Raw genomic sequence first — 18,205 nt, 5'->3', positions numbered from 1 at the left:
TAAAGCCGAGCGTAGGGGTCCGCCTCGCTGGCAGTGATAGAGGTAACAGAGAAAAGAAATAAATGTACATACACTGAAAAAAATCATGTGTTGGATTTACTTAAAAAAATCAAGGCAATGTTTTGCACCAATTTTTTAAAGTAAATTCAACTTGATGAATTTTTAAGTAAGTTCAACTAAAAATATTTTGTTACACCAACTCATTTGTATTAGACTCATACAACTTAATATCAAGTCAGTCCAACTCAAAGAAATCAAGCTCAATTTACATATTCACCTTTAAATATTAAGTCAGTCTAACTCAATGAAATCAAGTTTAATTAACATATTCACCTTTAAATATTAAGTTAGTCTAACTCAATTAAATCAAGCTTAATTTACATATTCACCTTTAAATATTAAGTTAGTCTAACTCAATTAAATCAAGCTCAATTTACATATTCACCTTAACAAATTATAAATGTACAAATTGACTTATACAAAATGTATTACTTGAATTTATTTTTATTAATACATTTCTTACTCATACATTAACAATGCATGAAGTTGAGGTACAGTATTTTTAAATTCCTAAAATATTTAAGAATTGAAACCAAAAACTCAGTTTCTCAGTTCAACATACAGATTCAGATTAAGTGCAAAATGAACAAAACATGCAACAGACTCCTTAAAGAGGCCTTGAGACCTGCTGTATAGTTTTAAATGAACAAAAGCTTGCCAGTTTTAACAGTCAACTTTAACAGTCAATCATCTGAAAAATCCAAACATTTTAGGAGTTTTAAAATCCTAATGATTGATGGCTGACTAGTAAAAGTATGGAGGGGGGGGGGGAACTACAGTGCAAACAATAAACTGACAACTTCTTACAAAGACAACACTGTCATTAGAATATGCCAACAACATCAGTGACCATAAATTGCAGCAAGTTACACAAAACTAAAGAAAATCCATTTAAAATATTTTTTTTTCACTGCTGTTAGCCTATAAAGTGCATAAAACAAACTGAAAGTTGTAGTCAAGACAATGTTTCAATATTACAACATGACAACATGTCATTAGCCAAAAATAGCATCACTTTACACAAAACAAAAGTCCCTGAGACCTACTGCTTAGCAACTTGCACATACCTCTTTTGAGACACTGATATCCACACATTTAACTCAGCAACTTGGACTTCAGTGCGTGCACTTTTGGTGAAAGTTTCCCACTGTCCAGTTCTAACAGCATCTTTTGACAAAATTCAAACGTGTACCTGAGTTGTTTGGGGTAACTAAGGTTCACAGCATAGATCAGACCTAGTAACAAGGCACACGCCCTTGCTACACTGGACAACCCAGACAGTACTTCTCTGCCTTCCAGCACAATCCCAACATCCAACGGGTCATCCTCCGTAGAACCACCTTTGGTGACAATTTTGATTGTATGCTGTGCAAGATCCTCTTTTACTTCATCAGATGGAGCACCCTAAAATAAAAAAAGCATATTTAATGCTACATTTGGACAAATTTCTGCATTTCAAAATTAAGGGTTTTACACATTAAGCCTGAAAGAGGAATTAAACTAGCGACATTTACAATTTACACTAACTAGTATTGTTGTTGGGCCCCTTTTAGCACGTGGTCAGTGGCCATCTGGAGGGATATTAAGCTATGCAGTCTATATAGCCACCCACAGCTCCATGGTACTTTTGGTGCAGCACCTCTGGTGTGAATGGACTTCTACACCACATGTTGATACATTGATAGTTAATTGCTGTGTAATTCCTATCTTGTGACTGAAAACCATATTCACAAACAGCTGCAAAGCTATTGCCCAAACACTATTTAGAACCATGAATCTCTGTAAGTTTACTTACATGGTAATCCTTAATAAGATCATCTACACTTTCGGAGAAGTACACTAATAAGCAGCGGATCACCACATCTCGGCGCATTTCAGTAGTCTCTTCCTATTAATGAAAAAAGAGAAACATTTACAACATGTCTAATGTGTCTAAACTACACAGAGCTGAATTTTACCCTGCGTCTTTTCATTACATAATGGTATTATGATACGCACACTACTGGATACATTTTAATTGCCATACCAAATGAAGAATGTACCACCCAATGCTGATGCAGTCAAATGTTTTGTGCAAAAATTTATATTTATTCCATAATGTTTGAGGTTCCTTGATTTGTGCATGACGCTCACCATGGCTAAACAGTCTTTGTCCAAAATATCAATAAAAACAGAATGCAACAATGTACAAATAATTTAAAACGTATTTTTAATACTAAAATAATTGTTAAAAATAATACTGTTTTTGTTTTTTAATGCCCAGTTTGAATTTGATTCCAGCAACACCTCTCAAACCAAATATTTGTTTAATTGGCAATGATTGAATAATAAAAAAAAAAAAAAGAGACAGATTTTTGCAGAATTATAGGGGGGGGGGGGGGGGGGGTTCGTCACTCTGTAAAAGACAGCATGGGCAGTGCAACAATTCAAAAATAACATTTTTCAATGTAAAATGGTAAACCTTGGGACTCTTTTTACACCAATCATATATCTGGCTTGTAACCAAAAAAAACTATTTTGTTAAGTAGTATTACACAAATTAAAATCTTTTGCTGTCCCATCCCAGAATTTCTGGAATGTGTTGCTGGAAACAAATTAAATTGAGCATTTATTTTATTTTAAACCGTAAGATTTCTCAATTTTAAAATCAGAAATGTTGATTTTGTACTGCTTTCAACTAAATATATGTTTTGCAGTTTTTATTTGCAATTGGGGTGGGCAGTATGCCACACCTTGCAACCCAACGCAGTTACATTCTGGCACCTTGTAGATTTACAAAAGCACCAGTACATAGTTGTTGCACCATGTTGAAACCATTTTAAAACCATGGTAGTGCAACCCTGAAATCAAGATGTATTTTGCTTTTAGTGTGACTATCAATAGAAAATTTAAGGATCAGAGAGACAATACAAATTTCCTTTGTAGTTAATGTATGTAAACCCTAAAACTGTTTACGCAATACTAAGTCTTTTGCTGTTTGGTAATCCCATCATTAATTTAATTGGAAATTTAGTTTGTATGTATATGAAAGGAACTAGCTCTAAAAGGGTATATAATGTCTGTACAACCTGCAAGTTTGGCAGCATGTCAGTATCCTATAATATACAGTATGTCAACCACCATAATACCTGCTTCAAAAGATCCAGAAGTTGACTCATTTTCCGTCCAGCAGCACCTCCTTTAGCAAAGAACAAAGACAGGAGCCTCACTGTGTGCTTGTCCAAATTTGCAACGAATGTTGTTTCCAGCTCAATGGTTGTAATTTGAATTCTTCTTTTATCTACAAACATTGACAAATAAAAAAATCATTAATTCGATTGTTTAATTATGTCAATAAAAGTAATATTAGCATATTCACATTTCACATTAAGGGTAACTGTATAGGGTTTTTTAATGGTTCATAAATGGATAAGAAACAACAAGCAATTGTTATGTACCATTAAGTCAATTAATTAACAGTTAATGATAATGTTTCAAAAGATCACCTTTTTTAGGAAGAACAGTGCTGCAGAATTTGCAGTGCCACTTCATGAACACTAGAAAAGAACAAAAACATAACAGATGTTAATGCAAAAATGTTAAAATTAGATAGGGTGACACATATGTGAACAATCTTTGTTGACTTAACAAAGCCAATTAGTGTTTGTTGAACAGCGATTACAGCTGTAAAGGTGGATTTAATAGAAGTGTTAACAAAAACTACACCTAAGCAATGGTGCAGTTGGGGTTGGATCTTTGCCTGCCGGGAGACGGGCGGCAGTGGTGGGTCTGCGTGACGTCACCCGCCAGCCACTTTTTCATCGACCCGGCAGTGCCAGGCACGTACCCGGCAGTACTAAAAACTGACAGGGGGCTTCCTGACAGTACGCCGGCAGTTTTAAAAACTGTCAGGGGGCTTGCTGACAGTACGCCGGCAGTACTAAAAACTGTCAGGGAGCTTCCTGACAGTACGCCGGCACTACTAAAAACTGTCAGGGGGCTTCCTGACAGTATGCCGGCAGTTTTAAAAACTGTCAGGTAGCTTCCTGAAAGTACGCCGGCACTACTAAAAACTGACAGGGGGCTTCCTGACAGTATGCCGGCAGTTTTAAAAACTGTCAGGTAGCTTCCTGACAGTACGCCGGCAGTATTAAAAACTGTCAGGTAGCTTCCTGAAAGTACGCCGGCACTACTAAAAACTGACAGGGGGCTTCCTGACAGTATGCCGGCAGTTTTAAAAACTGTCAGGTAGCTTCCTGACAGTACGCCGGCACTACTAAAAACTGTCAGGGGGCTTCCTGACAGTATGCCGGCACTATTAAAAACTGTCAGGGGGCTAGCTGACAGTACGCCGGCACTACTAAAAACTGTCAGGGGGCTTGCTGACAGTACGCCGGCAGTATTAAAAACTGTCAGGGAGCTTCCTGACAGTACGCCGGCACTATTAAAAACTGTCAGGGGACTAGCTGACAGTACACCGGCAGTATTAAAAACTGTCAGGGAGCTTGCTGACAGTAAGCCGGCAGTTTTAAAAACTGTCAGGGAGCCTGCTGACAGTACGCCGGCAGTTTTAAAAACTGTCAAGGAGCTAACCTAGGATGGACTCTTTCATATGGAGGTGGACCTGTTTTGGCATTATGGAAAAATCATGAGAAATTTAATTTTAAACATGAATAAAATAATAATAATAATAATAATAATAATATAAACAATACAGTGAAATTTGCCCAAACTTGCAGAGGTGATAGCCTATGTTTTGGCATCAAATGCTAACAGTGGAACTGTTTTGGCATTATGGGAAACTCATGAGAAATTTAATTTGAAGCATGGATTGAAAAAAGTATTATTAATATAAAACTCTCTCTCTCTTAAACACTGATGGGATATTATATCAAATAGATAATGTACTGCACAAAATATACAGTGAGGTGAGTTATTTTAATTTCTGGGCTTAATGTATGTCTGAATTAATATAATAGACTGAAACGTGTCGGTCTCCCGTTCTCTGTGTTTTTTTAAGCGTGCTCTCCGCCTGCGGCTGTTTACCGTAAAATCGCACGTATACGTGAATCTTAATTTAAAGCGCGGATGACTTGACTGAGAATTTCCGAAGCGCGGATAGTTTGACTCCGGTCTTACTGTCAGCAAGCTCCATGACAGTTTTTAAAACTGCCGGCGTACTGTCAGCTAGCCCCCTGACAGTTTTTAGTAGTGCCGGCGTACTGTCAGCTAGCCCCCTGACAGTTTTTAAAACTGCCGGCGTACTGTCAGCTAGCCCCCTGACAGTTTTTAGTAGTGCCGGCGTACTGTCAGCAAGCTCCATGACAGTTTTTAAAACTGTCGGCTTACTGTCAGCTAGCTCCCTGACAGTTTTTAGTAGTGCCGGCGTACTGTCAGGAAGCTCCCTGACAGTTTTTAGTAGTGCCGGCATACTGTCAGGAAGCTCCCTGACAGTTTTTAATACTGCCGGCGTACTGTCAGCAAGCCCCCTGACAGTTTTTAGTAGTGCCGGCATACTGTCAGGAAGCTCCCTGGCAGTTTTTAATACTGCCGGCGTACTGTCAGCAAGCCCCCTGACAGTTTTTAGTAGTGCCGGCATACTGTCAGGAAGCTCCCTGACAGTTTTTAATACTGCCGGCGTACTGTCAGGAAGCCCCCTGACAGTTTTTAAAACTGCCGGCGTACTGTCAGGAAGCCCCCTGTCAGTTTTTAGTACTGCCGGGTACGTGCCTGGCACTGCCGGGTCGATGAAAAAGTGGCTGGCGGGTGACGTCACGCAGACCCACTATGACCACAACTTGGAGGACAATATGCAGTTAAACATTTGATCTTCGGACTAGGTAACTTTTTTTGGACGTTATGGTGACAGGTGCAGGAAATTGACATTATTAAAGAGTACATATCATTTTTTATTTATAATATATCAACATCATTGTTATAAATATTGTTAATCAGTATGAATATAGACTATTTGATTAAGCGTCATTTATTAATAATTATTTATTATTAATTATTTAGTAGATTATATTTTTGTATCTATTTAATTAATTAACGAATTTAGGTATTTATGAATGTATTTTTCTATTTGAAAATGCAATCTGTGCGGAAAATTGTTAGGTTGATTTTAACCAGTCAACACCACTCTGATTTGCTGAGACCGCACTGATCACAACCATAGACTGTATATATAAGTATGGACAGCACGACAGGGGTTGAAAAGTGACGCCACAACGTCTCTTACGCCCTCTGGTGGCTGGTTTCAGTACAGCTTTTAAACCTAAAGCCTATTTCCATTCAACTGAATGAAAGATGACGGAATTTTTAATCAAAAATTTCACATCCAGGATTTTTTTGGAAAGTTGATTTCTGTACATTCTGCAAGCCCCACTCCTTTGTTAATAACCCCAGTGTTTTTTTTTTTTTTTTTTTTTTTTTTACAGTTAATACATTTTATAGGAATTATTACGTGATATTTAAAGGAGTGTGGCGATGTAGTGATTTACGCCTGAGGGCAAGTTGATTGACAAGTCGCCTGAGAGCGTGAACGCGCACCGCCCCCACTGTGGCTCAGTCAGATCTTTCTGACATTCGGATTTTACTGTTAAAATTTACATTTCTGAATTAAAGCAAGGGCTTGTTCAGCAGTTACCTGTTGTAACAGACCCTCAGGAAAACTTTCTCTCCAGTTTTTTTTTTTTTTGGTAAGTGGATCATTTCTCTCCATCAGTTCATTAGTATTCATACTGTAGATCCATGCGGTTCTTGACTCACTTTCCAACTCGCGTTTTAGGTTTCCAAACCAAAGATTTATTTCTTTACAAAATAATACACAAGAAAACTGAACAAAAAATGCTTATAAACAGAGAACTAGGTACTTATATTCATGTTCCTAATTCCTAAATCCTAAAACTGCGGTCAGAAAAGGTGAGGCTCCTTTGGCTTTTTACTGCTTGTCTTGTTTTTTCTCCTGCCCAAAAAACACAGTAATTATCCGAATCTAACCACCTACAGGTGCCTAGTGGTAACACACATTTCTAATGCCGTTATTGTTATACTAATACTATCCCTTACACATACTTTGTTCTTCTCCCTTATTTTAGTATTTACGTTAGGTTTTTAACTTAGCCTTAGGTACTTAACGATAGTTAACTAGGTTAGCCAACTCAGGTTAGCTAAGTAAAGTAACTAAACTTGTTTGGTGAAAATTACGTGGAGTGGGCGGGGTTTGAGCAGTCACACGGCCCCGCCCCCCGCCTCCCACCTCTGTCACGCCAGTTCTGGCTCTAATTTGCCTCTACTGCCTCTGCAAGCGCAGGCAAGATGGCAGCTTCCATTTCGGCCATATTTTGGCTTTAAAACGCCTTAATGAGAGTAAATGGGGACCGTCCAGTCCATACTTTTATACAGTCTATAATCACAACCCAAACTCCACAACGCGCCAAGCAGCACATTTTTAGTTGCTGCGGAAGCACAGCTCATTTAGGCTCAGCTCAGCTCACCTCAGGACTTGTTGTGCTACTAAGATATAAGGTAAGTTCGACCAGGTCCTTTATTTTATGATCATGTATGTATTTGTAGTGTCTTACACCACCTGCACGTGCTGGCCTTGCCTCTCTTTCTAGGTAGTTAGCTAACGTTAGTTGTCTAAGGATAGCTAAACATTGCCATAGTTTAAATGTAATATGAATTGCATTTGAAAATGAGCAGATTTTTAAAACTTGTCTTATGAATAAGCTAATTTGAAATAGTTTTTTGTGGGAAAAACCTAGATAAAATAGCTTAATGACGAAGTGTGAGAAAATTAAAACAGCACAATATTTTTCCTCAGGTGTAAGCTTAGCGCTGTTAGCTTAGCATTTGCTCAGTGTTCGTGTGAAGAATAAAGTTAACGTTATATGTAAATTTCATATAAATAAGCCAACTTGTTGAAATTGTTTTGTTAAAATACTGCACATATTTCTGGTCAGGTGTTAAAAGTGTATCCCCGCATTAAATTAGCATTAGAAGTAACGTTAAGTAACTTACATGTAAATATTATGTAAATAAGCCAATTTGAAATAGTTTGTTGTTGGAAAATTTCAATAAAAAAGCCTAGCGATTAAAAAAAACCTTGCAAGATTAAAACTGCACATTTCTCGTCTAGAGTTCAATGAATGTGTATTCCCACCATTAGCTTAGCATCAGCATGAAGAATGTAAATATTATATAACGTTAAATAAGCCAACTTTAAATAGTTTGCTATTGGAAAAACTTAATTAAAATAGCCTAGGGGTGAGACAAGGTCTGGAAAGATTAAAACAGCGGAATATTTCCAGTCCAGAGTTAACTGTGTTTTTGTAAAAGTGTATGGCTCCCCCGCTGCAAAAAGCCTGCAGTGTGTGGAGCGGTAGAGCTTAGATCGGGCCCAAAAATCCAGCCCGACCCGGCCCAAATCCATGCACTTTCTGCCCGAGCCAGACCCGACCTGAGCCATAAACTGTCATTCTGAACCCGAGCCATTTTTTTAGTAATTAGAGCGTTAAAATTGAGCTATTTAAAACATTTTCGGGCTGTTTGAATTAGCGAAATCTGTTCAGAATTATGTTAAATAACCTTGCGAGGCTGAAGAAGCATAGACCTATTATTATTTCTTTTTTTTATTCGCTTCTTTCTTTATTTATTTCTTGTCTGTTGTACAGGCAGTGTGAGGTTGGTGGATGGTGGCAGTCGCTGTGCTGGGAGAGTGGAGGTTCTTCATAGTGTGTGGTGATGACTGGGATATGAGTGATGCTGCAGTGGTGTGTAGAGAGCTGGGCTGTGGAGAAGCTGTAGATGCACTGGGCAAATCTCACTTTGGATCAGGATCAGGACCAATCTGGATGGATGATGTGGACTGTAGTGGATCAGAGTTTACACTGAAGAAATGTCAAAGGAGAGGATGGGGTAAACATAACTGTAATCACTCTACAGATGCTGGAGTTATCTGTTCAGGTAAAACACTGTAAACAGGGACTGTACATTATCTGCCATGTAGGCAAAGTGTACAGCACATATGATTTTCCTTTTTAACCCACCCTAAATCTTTGTTGATTGCCAAGGTAAATTGGTATGTTTAAACTGAGCAATCACCAAACTGTGCTGTACACTGGAATTCTCAACCAACAATTAATTTACTGATTTTTTTTTACTGATTTCATAATTTTGCTGATCCATATTAATTTGTTTAATGTAATTCATAGCTTTACTGAACTTATTTTGAATCCTTATACTCTCTTTAGTTTTTTCCAATGCATTTATGAATCATTAATTCGATCTGGATGAGTCATGTGAAGTGTACTGGATCAGAGTCTACACTGAAACACTGTGGATCATTAGGGTGGGGTGAACACAGCTGTAATCATAATATGGATATTGAGCTTACCTGTTCAGGTATGTTTTAATTAGACAAAAACTGTAATACGTATGTATAACATGTATTACATTTGTGAACTTTCTGAGAATGTTTCGACACATCATAGACAAAATCAGAGATCATATGATGGAATGTCACTGTTTTGTATACCTATTCCGTATTAAATATTCTATTACATAGTAAATTCTGACAGTTACAGCTAATGTGAGAAGCAGTGATGTTTTTTTTTTAACATTTGCTTTGACTTTTATTTAATTGCTGAAAATATTAACCCAAGATATTGTCTAGTCAGTTTCATTTTGTTTGATAAAATTTAATTTAATAAAAAAGGGTCTGCAGTACTGATTTGCTAGAGCACAACATTTGTTTTCGAAATTATAACCTGAATGAAACAAAAGGCATTAGTCCTTTCCACTTCCAGACAACTTCTCAAACACTTTATGTGCCAAAACAAAACCAGTCAACACACTGTAATTAGAAACATAGTGCCATTTCCAGCTTAACAATTTAGTGCTGGACGATATGACAAAACTTATGTCACAATATATTAATTTTAGTCGATGTGTTATCGTTTTGATATAAATGTGTACAGCTCAACTGAACAACTTCCTGATGTGTACATTATCACACACTGAGATTGCCAGACTATGGTATTCTATACCACTCTGCTGTTTCGCTTAAAAAAGTAAAGTAAAGATGCTGTAAATACTGTACATATCTTAAAAAAATGTTATAAATTGATGCTCCTTTATTCGAATGCAGATTACAAAAAATATAAATGAAGGTCACACATGCCAGATATTCTAGGCTACTCTAAAATAGTTAACATTTTTACATTTATTATTACAATAACAGCTTAAATGCTTTGCTGTGTAATAATAAAATGTACCAGCCCTGCTTAAAATGATTAAAAATAATATGCAAATATGGACAGAATTAAGATATCAAATATGGACAGAATTTAGATATTTAATTATATTTTGACCAACAAAAAAGTCAGATTAAAAAAAAAAAAAAAATTATTGTTTTTTTCTATAAATCTTTTGTTATGATTTTCAAAATGGCGGATTAGCCACTATGGCTATTTGGCGATGCCAACTGTTTTCCTAGCTAAATTAATCTGTATTATTAACATGGATGAATTGGGTAGATTATGTGGTTTGATATGATCTGTGAACTGGGATCTAGCGTCGGAGGTCAGAGGGCACAAAGTAGGGTAATTAATGAGCAGTATTTTTGTTATTTGTGTTAATTTTTTTTTATTCATTAATGAAGTGAACATGTTAATTTGACAACTCTAGTATTTTTTCATCTCATTACTAGCCTTCTGTTTTGTTTAGCATTTGTCTATTATACAAGTCTTTATTTAATCTGATTGTGAGAGAGAGAGAGATTTAACATTTTTGCATTACACACAGATCACAGGACATCCAGACTTGCTGATGGTCCTCATGTTTGCTCTGGGAGAGTGGAGGTTTTTCATGGAGCGTCTTGGTTCACAGTGTGTGATGCTGACTTTGTCCAGCAGGATGCAGAGGTTGTGTGTCGAGAGCTGGGCTGTGGTTCTCCTGTGGAGATTCTGGGAGCAGCTGCTTTTGGTAAAGGGAAGGGTCAGGTGTGGTCAGAGGAGCTTCAGTGTAGAGGAGATGAATCTGAGATTACTCTCTGTCCAATAACCTCTTCACACAAATACAACTGCTCTCATGGTAATGATGTGGGAATTGTATGTTCTGGTACAGTTTAATATGTGATATTATTGTCTAACATTTCTTTATATAATATACAGTATAGGAGAGAACTTGCTCTTTTACGAGTCTCTTGGTTGTAAATTCAGGTCATACTCAGGCTCGGCTGATGAACGGCTCAGATTCCTGTTCTGGTCGAGTGGAGCTCCAGTACCTCAGTGAGTGGGGTACAGTGTGTGATGTAAGCTGGGATATGAGAGCTGCCAGTGTCCTCTGTGCTCAGCTGAAGTGTGGGAGTGCTGTGGCTGTGTTGGGGTCAGACTGGTTTGGGGAGGGGAGTGGCCGGATCTGGGCGGATGTGTTTGATTGTCAGGGGAACGAAACACACCTGTTAAAATGTCCCATTTCATCATGGAGTCGAACTGCATGCTCTCATAAACAGGATGTTGGACTCATCTGCAGTGGTGAGCTTTTAAGAATCTTAAACATTCTTATCAATGGGCTGTAAAGTGATTTTAGGAGGAAGTGCCCTTATAATGTTCTTATATATATATATTTTTTTTACTTCACTTCAATTAATTTACCAATGTATCTCAGTTTTGAACATGTATATACATTTCCATAGACAATTTTGATTTCTGAAAATCATTTTCTAATTTTGCTCCATATATAGCTCAGCTAATGCAGCAGTACCTGTAAAAAAACAATGTGTTTAATTTCTAAATCTGATTTATTTCAAGTGCTGTAAAAACAATCTTATTAAGCCTGTAAAATCTAAAATATATTTGTGGTACTTTCAGGTTCTTCTCTGGCGTCTCATGAGGGAGGAGTGCGGTTGTCTGGAGGGATGGAGTGTGAGGGGGAGGTAGAGGTTTTCTTCAGGCAGGAGTGGAGGAGAGTTCTGCTGGACTCCTGGAGTGAGTCTGAGGCCTCAGTGGTCTGCAGACAGCTGGGCTGTGGTTCTGTACTCAACACCTCCAGCTCCTCTTCATCCAGTCCTGAACACAGCTACGTGTGTGTGACGGGTTTCAACTGCTCTGGGAGTGAAGCTCATCTGAGGAACTGCAGCAGCTCACAAGCAGTTAACTGCAGCTCCACAGAACAGATCTACATCACCTGCTCTGGTACATTAATTCAAATTATTTGGAATTGTAGTGAATAATGCCTGTTGTTAGGGGGAAATTGTTTTATTTTGTTTTATTGTAAGGGTTATTATAATTATTATGAATCTGAAATGAACCAATCATCATGTGACTACGGGTGAACTAAGAAATCATACTTTGAACTGGTTTCTCTGAAGTTTAGGCTACAGCTTCATCAGGCTGGTTGGTTCTGGGGGAGACTGTGCTGGAAGGCTGGAGGTTTTCCACAGTGGATCATGGGGGACAGTGAGTGATGAATTGTGGGATATTGAGGATGCGCAGGTGGTCTGCAGACAGCTGCAGTGTGGAGTGGCCCTCAGTGCTCCAGTACCAGCCCGGTTTGGATCTGGAACTGGACCCATATGGCTGAATGAGGTGGAGTGTGAGGGGAACGAGGCGTCTATGTGGAACTGCAGATATCAGCTGTGTGGAGAGGATGAATGTGGACACAAGGATGATGTAGGAGTCGTCTGCTCAGGTACAGTGTGCTGATTGCTGGTGTTCTTACATTGAACACTTCACCTGTCAGACCTCTAAATTTTCTCTTCAGTGCTGAAAGTGAGACTTAGTTAAACTGTTAAAATAAGACTTGTTAAACCAATCTAAAGTTGTTGCCATGTGGGTCAGCCAGACCTCTTCCTGTACCTTTTTTTTCTTGTTTTTTTTTAATGTGCCAGAATGTATCTAAAGGGCAAACTAAATTGTTTCAAATTGATCTGTATTTTGGTGTCTTTTTTTTTTAGGTATTATGATAAAAGTGCAGTTTACTACAAAGTCAGCAGTAGAGTGCAGTAACGCATTCTCTTCTAACTTTACTACAGACTAAGACTTAATTTATTCTTATTTTTGCGCCAATTTCCAAAGCTTTCTTTAAAACAAATATATTCAGTTTTTTTTTTTATTTTTTTATTTTTTTTTTTTTTATACAATATACACTTTTTTTGGGGTCCTTTTCTGTTTAGGCCCTGGCACTGCTAACTTTTGTACCATTTGAGCACACTGGATTTTGTACCATTTCAGGTTATTAACTGGGCTGGAGAGCTTAAATGGCAAAAAATGGGGGTGTTCTAAAACTTTTAACTAATAGTGTAGATTCATTAAGTTTGTTTTAAACTACATGAAAACTCCAGGGTCTAACATAAAGCATTTTCTCTTATCAGAGTATAAAGAGATCAGACTGACTGAGGGCTGTGAGGGGAATCTGGAGGTGTTCTATAATGGAACCTGGGGGAATGTGTGTAACAATGGGATGGATGTAGAAACAATGGGTCTCATCTGTCGGGAGCTGAACTGTGGAAGATTTAAGACTGAGAGAGCTACCAAAGCACGAGTGGAATCAGCTCCTAACTGGCTGGATGATGTAAAATGTAGGAAACATGACTCTACTCTGTTTCACTGTCCATCTTCATCCTGGAGTCAGAACAGTTGTGATAGAAGCAGTGAGGTGACTCACATTACCAGCTCCGGTATGTTGTTTTTCTTTGTAGTAGATGAGCATGAGTAAAAAAGTTGTGTTGAAAGAAAGTGTTGTGGTGACCGGATCACCCTCACTTTTCCTCATCCTCTTTCCCTGTGTAAGTGTATACAACCTGAGTAAATATAAAATATTTTTCTAAATAATCATTTTATTTATTAAGGGAAAACAAATATCCAAACACCCCCTAAAAAATAAAATGTGATTAATTACACTTTTTGGATAGATGAGTATTCAGTTTCACTTAACTCAACCAGGCCTGATTACTGCCAGACCTGTAGAATCAAGAAAATCTTTAAATTCCTTTATTCCTGATCATTTAAAATGAGCTTTTTTTATGTTTACTCGGGTTATCTTTGTCTGATGTTAAAGTTTTTTTTAATAATCAGAAAAATATCAGTATATCTGTAGGGGGGCAAATACTTCTTCATGGCAATGTATGTGTGCAGCATTGCTTGATATTTTTTGGGACTACAAGCTACACCTTGCTGTGCGTTTCACACTCATCTGGTCATGCTGGGAACACATTTTAATAAAAAGTGTAAAGTGTATCAGAAAAAATTACATTTGTGAGTGAAATAATAAGATATTTTACATTGAATTACATTATATTTGGCAGATGCTTTTGTCCAAAGTGACTTACAATAATGGTGTACATTTACTAATAGGAGCCTGTTCTGAACGAAAATCGCACTGAAAAATTGTTTTTGTCATTGCTGGAATAGTTAGGTGGGGTTAGAGAAAAAGAGCAGTCTGGTGCAGCTTGAAGTTTCCTGTGCGCCCTGTTAGAATGCCTGGTGTTATTTGAAAATCAGCACAACCAGACTGACTTTTAATTCTGTGCGTTGGTGTGAAATGAGGGGGTTTGCCGCTCAATTGAAACTCTCAATTGTTATTGCTGAGATCATTATTTTAGTAATGAGTTTAGTAGTATTGATTTGATTTTTGTAGTATTTATAGCATGTGTCTCCATTTCTAGGAGAGAAGAAACAGCTTGCATTTGAAAACCTTCAAAAATTCTTCTTATTTCCAAACCAGGGTCAGTGCTCAAGTACGAATATTTGACTACCACTCCATTCACTACTTGAATAAGTATACATATTAATCAGATTTGTTTGTGCATACATTCTAACTTGTTTTGTCAAATAATTCTAAACTTCCCTTTTCATCAGTTGATCTTTGATTTGAGTGAAAACTGATTAAATAAAAACACTAATGCAGTTTGCTGTAGTTTTGTTATAAAAATTTAATATTATTCATGTGTCTGTTCATGTGTGATGTAGATTACATGCCTATTAGGTTGAGAGGAGGAGAGGAAATCTGTTCTGGGAGGTTGGAGGTGTATCATAATGCTGAGTGGGGGTCTGTATGTGCTGATCTGTGGGACATCAGGGATGCTCAGGTGGTCTGCAGGCAGCTGGGTTGTGGGCCGGCGCTGAGTGCTAATAGAAGAGCTGCTGATGGTTCTGGTGGAGGAACTATCTGGATGAACAGAGTGAAGTGTAGAGGGAATGAGATTCACCTGTGGGACTGTCCTCATTCCCTGAAGATCCACACTGGCTGCTCCCACAGTGCTGGAGTCACTTGTGCAGGTGTGCGAGAACGTTTTTTTAATCTAGTATTAACTTCTCTTAAGATAACTATGGTTATGTTAAGCAGTGTACTCTGTATTTCAGTCAGGTTCAATATTATTATTATTGTGCTCCTCTGACCTGTAAAAGGGAGAATAGCATTTATATTCTGGCTGATTTAGGCTCACAACACTGATAAATACACTAAGTAACATTGGCAGACAATAATGCAACAATATTTTTGAAAATACCTACAATATTACCATATCAGCCATATACTTCTTTTGTTTCAAAGACAAACACAAAAACAATAAATACCATTTCTTAAATAATGCTGCTCTAATCTCTTTCTCCTTCTGTAACCTCTTTTTCTTGACCATTTTTATGATATTTCTTTCAGACATATTTGTCACATTACCTTTTTCATCTGAAACAACTACAACTTACACCACAGGTACTCTTTTAATTAGTTCCTTTGTGTGATTTTTTTTAAACAACACTATGCAGTGTTCAACAGTGTTTTTATTCTGTGTTTTCAGTACCAGCACAGCTAACAGAGAAAAAGACAGTCCCTCCTTCAAAAATTCCATCATCTAATTTTCCATACATCTATCCAGTGTCTCTCCTGGTTCTGGGATCTGTGCTCTTCCTGGCCTTAGTGCTTCTGGTTGTGCTGTTTTATCAGAACAGAGTGCTCAGGAGAGGTAGGGAGATTCAGAGATCATCTAAAATCCACTTTCTGTACTTTCTATAATCATCATTAGTCCTTCAATCTGTCATCAGTCTTCTCTTCTACTGAACTGACTCCATGTTTCTTTCTTTCTCTCTCACAGGCGAGGAGGAAGACTCTGCTTGAGGCAGTCTATGAAGAGATTAACCATAAATGTGTCACTAACAGATATACTAAAAGAGGTAAATTGTATGTAGAGAGTTTCACTGAAGGCAGTCTATAGTTTCACACAGTATGTAAAGTGGATCTAAGGTCAGATATCAAATAGCAATTCTGAGTGTTTAAATGACTATAAATGAAAAAACTACATGCAGTAAATCAATTGTAGCATTGTTACCTTATCTTACAGGTTCAAAATAATATGTGTTACTCCACTGACTATAATAGGAAGAATTACATATCTGTTACTATCAATTCAGGCCTGTACTGCTGTTAAAAAGCAGAGGAAAGGGATGGGGTTTGTTAGCCAACTTTCCCATTTCACCTTAAATGGTGCGAGAGACAGCAGAGGCTGCATCATTTAAGGCGGAACAGAACAAGTAAATAAAATGAAAGCTAATCCGAGCTCCCCATAACAGGAATTAAGAAATTGACAATTGTTCCTTAATCACCAACCTTTCTGAAGACATACAATGCCATAAAATTAGCTAGGTTACTGAACCTTAGTGCTTCTGATGACGTATCTGGTGCATGAAGTGTTGTCCCAATTCTTATGGGGAGGATTTCACCCTTTACACTCAAAGAATGGTTGGGGTAAGTGGTAGGGCCATGGGGTGAAATGGGATTGGGCTTAAAGCCTCATCTCATTTTCAGACTTACAAATACATTTTTTTGCTGTAGATTTTGATTAAATAATTTAACTTTGGCATTCTGACTGTTCTGATCTCCTTTAACAGGAAGTTTTATCTCTGAAGATCAGCATTCAGGATATGAGGACGTAGATGAGGAGCTTCTCTCAGGTAAGTTGACATATACTGAATGTGTGTTAGAATTTTTAATGCAGAAGAAAAAACATATATTTTTTTTGTTTTATAGAAAAAAGTTCCATGCAATATGTGTAGGGTTCTGAAGTGTTTTAGCAGTTAGCATCAGGCTTCAGGCCGATAAGACTCGCCCCTGAACAGGGAAATAGTGAGCGTGGTTAGCGGGTAATGCTTATGCTAAATTCAATTTATCTTTGACTACTCCAGTATATCCATGTCTGGCACAAGTTAAAAACAATGTCTTGCCTACTGTACAGTTTGTAATAGTGATTTTAGGATTGCCCAGGGGTAACTAAAGGATTGCAAAAGGCATGTTGAGGTGAGTTAATATCCTTTGGTGTGTGGGAATTTTTTTTTTTTTTTTTTTTTTTTAAAGGGACACACTTTGATTTGTCAACCAGTTCTGATCGCAGAGGGCGACTGTACCAATACATTGAAAACCCCTTAGTATTTTAAAAGTTTGAGTCTTTGAGTAACAGTGTCTTGCTGCCATCATCCTGATGCTGCTGTGCTGCAATGCATTTTTTTATTTTTACAGAAAACTATGGCGAGGTCTATGATGATATCATACCTGCTGAAGAGAGCTCACACATTACAACAGGTTTGGATATTTTAATACGTACGATTTATTGTGGACACATGGTAAACATGCAAATTATATTTGCTTTTCACCTTAATCAAAAATATATCTATATATGTCTGTGCAGCATACATTATTATGGTTTTCTATTCTTTTGGTATTAAATACTGTTAATGGAACTAATCATCTTCATCGCTGTATTTAAATAAATTATATTTCTCTGATTAAACGAAATTAAATGCAATGACAAACTGAGACTTCCAGCACTAATACTTGCTTCAAATATAATTTCTATTATGTATATGCTGTTTTCCTTCAGTTATATTAAGACTATGATGATGTGGTGGAGGATGTACAGATGTCTGAAGAAGACGAATAGACCAACTGACAGAGATCGACCAGTCTGTCTACTCAGAAAAATCACTTTTAATCCATCTGAAACAAAACATGCAAATTGTTTTTAGGTATCTTTTTTATCATTTTGTAACAAATATTATTCCTTTTTGCTGGGTTTCTGCTATCTGAATTGAAAACAAAATATATGTATGTTTTATATATATATATATATATATATATATATATATATATATATATATATATATATATATAT

General features: G+C 37.2%; 1 protein-coding gene and 1 long non-coding RNA gene across 22 annotated transcripts in view; one reads left to right on the top strand and one right to left on the bottom strand.

Annotated features, from left to right (window-relative positions):
* Positions 1-821: 821 nt before the first annotated feature.
* On the bottom strand, positions 822-1,920 carry LOC125801758 (uncharacterized). The gene is made up of 2 exons (XR_007438920.1): positions 1,856-1,920; positions 822-1,464 (listed from the first exon to the last, which is right to left on the bottom strand). It is a non-coding gene; the product is annotated as an uncharacterized LOC125801758 (long non-coding RNA).
* Positions 1,921-6,970: 5,050 nt separating this feature from the next.
* Positions 6,971-18,205, top strand: part of LOC111194502 (scavenger receptor cysteine-rich type 1 protein M130) — a 33,602-nt gene continuing 22,367 nt past the window's right edge. For 9 of the 21 annotated variants that reach the window (XM_049478631.1, XM_049478637.1, XM_049478632.1 and 6 more), the window contains exons 1-11: positions 7,172-7,569; positions 8,718-9,447; positions 10,849-11,136; positions 11,265-11,579; positions 11,916-12,239; positions 12,421-12,735; positions 13,418-13,723; positions 14,711-14,782; positions 15,015-15,323; positions 15,703-15,756; positions 15,842-16,006. In XM_049478631.1, the coding sequence (XP_049334588.1) occupies positions 9,336-9,447; positions 10,849-11,136; positions 11,265-11,579; positions 11,916-12,239; positions 12,421-12,735; positions 13,418-13,723; positions 14,711-14,782; positions 15,015-15,323; positions 15,703-15,756; positions 15,842-16,006 (2,260 nt within the window). In that variant the 5' untranslated portion in view covers positions 7,172-7,569; positions 8,718-9,335. Of the gene's footprint in view, positions 7,570-8,717; positions 9,448-10,848; positions 11,137-11,264; positions 11,580-11,915; positions 12,240-12,420; positions 12,736-13,417; positions 13,724-14,710; positions 14,783-15,014; positions 15,324-15,702; positions 15,757-15,841; positions 16,007-16,135; positions 16,215-16,928; positions 16,992-17,553; positions 17,617-17,914; positions 18,060-18,205 lie in introns of all 21 variants that reach the window. The other 12 variants (XM_049478645.1, XM_049478644.1, XM_049478643.1 and 9 more) reach the window with 9 other exon arrangements.

Source organism: Astyanax mexicanus, chromosome 4 (assembly GCF_023375975.1).
Source record: "Astyanax mexicanus isolate ESR-SI-001 chromosome 4, AstMex3_surface, whole genome shotgun sequence".
NCBI lineage: Eukaryota > Metazoa > Chordata > Actinopteri > Characiformes > Acestrorhamphidae > Astyanax > Astyanax mexicanus.
The sequence above is the reverse complement of the archived record's forward strand: the minus strand, read 5'-3'. Positions and strand labels throughout refer to the sequence as shown.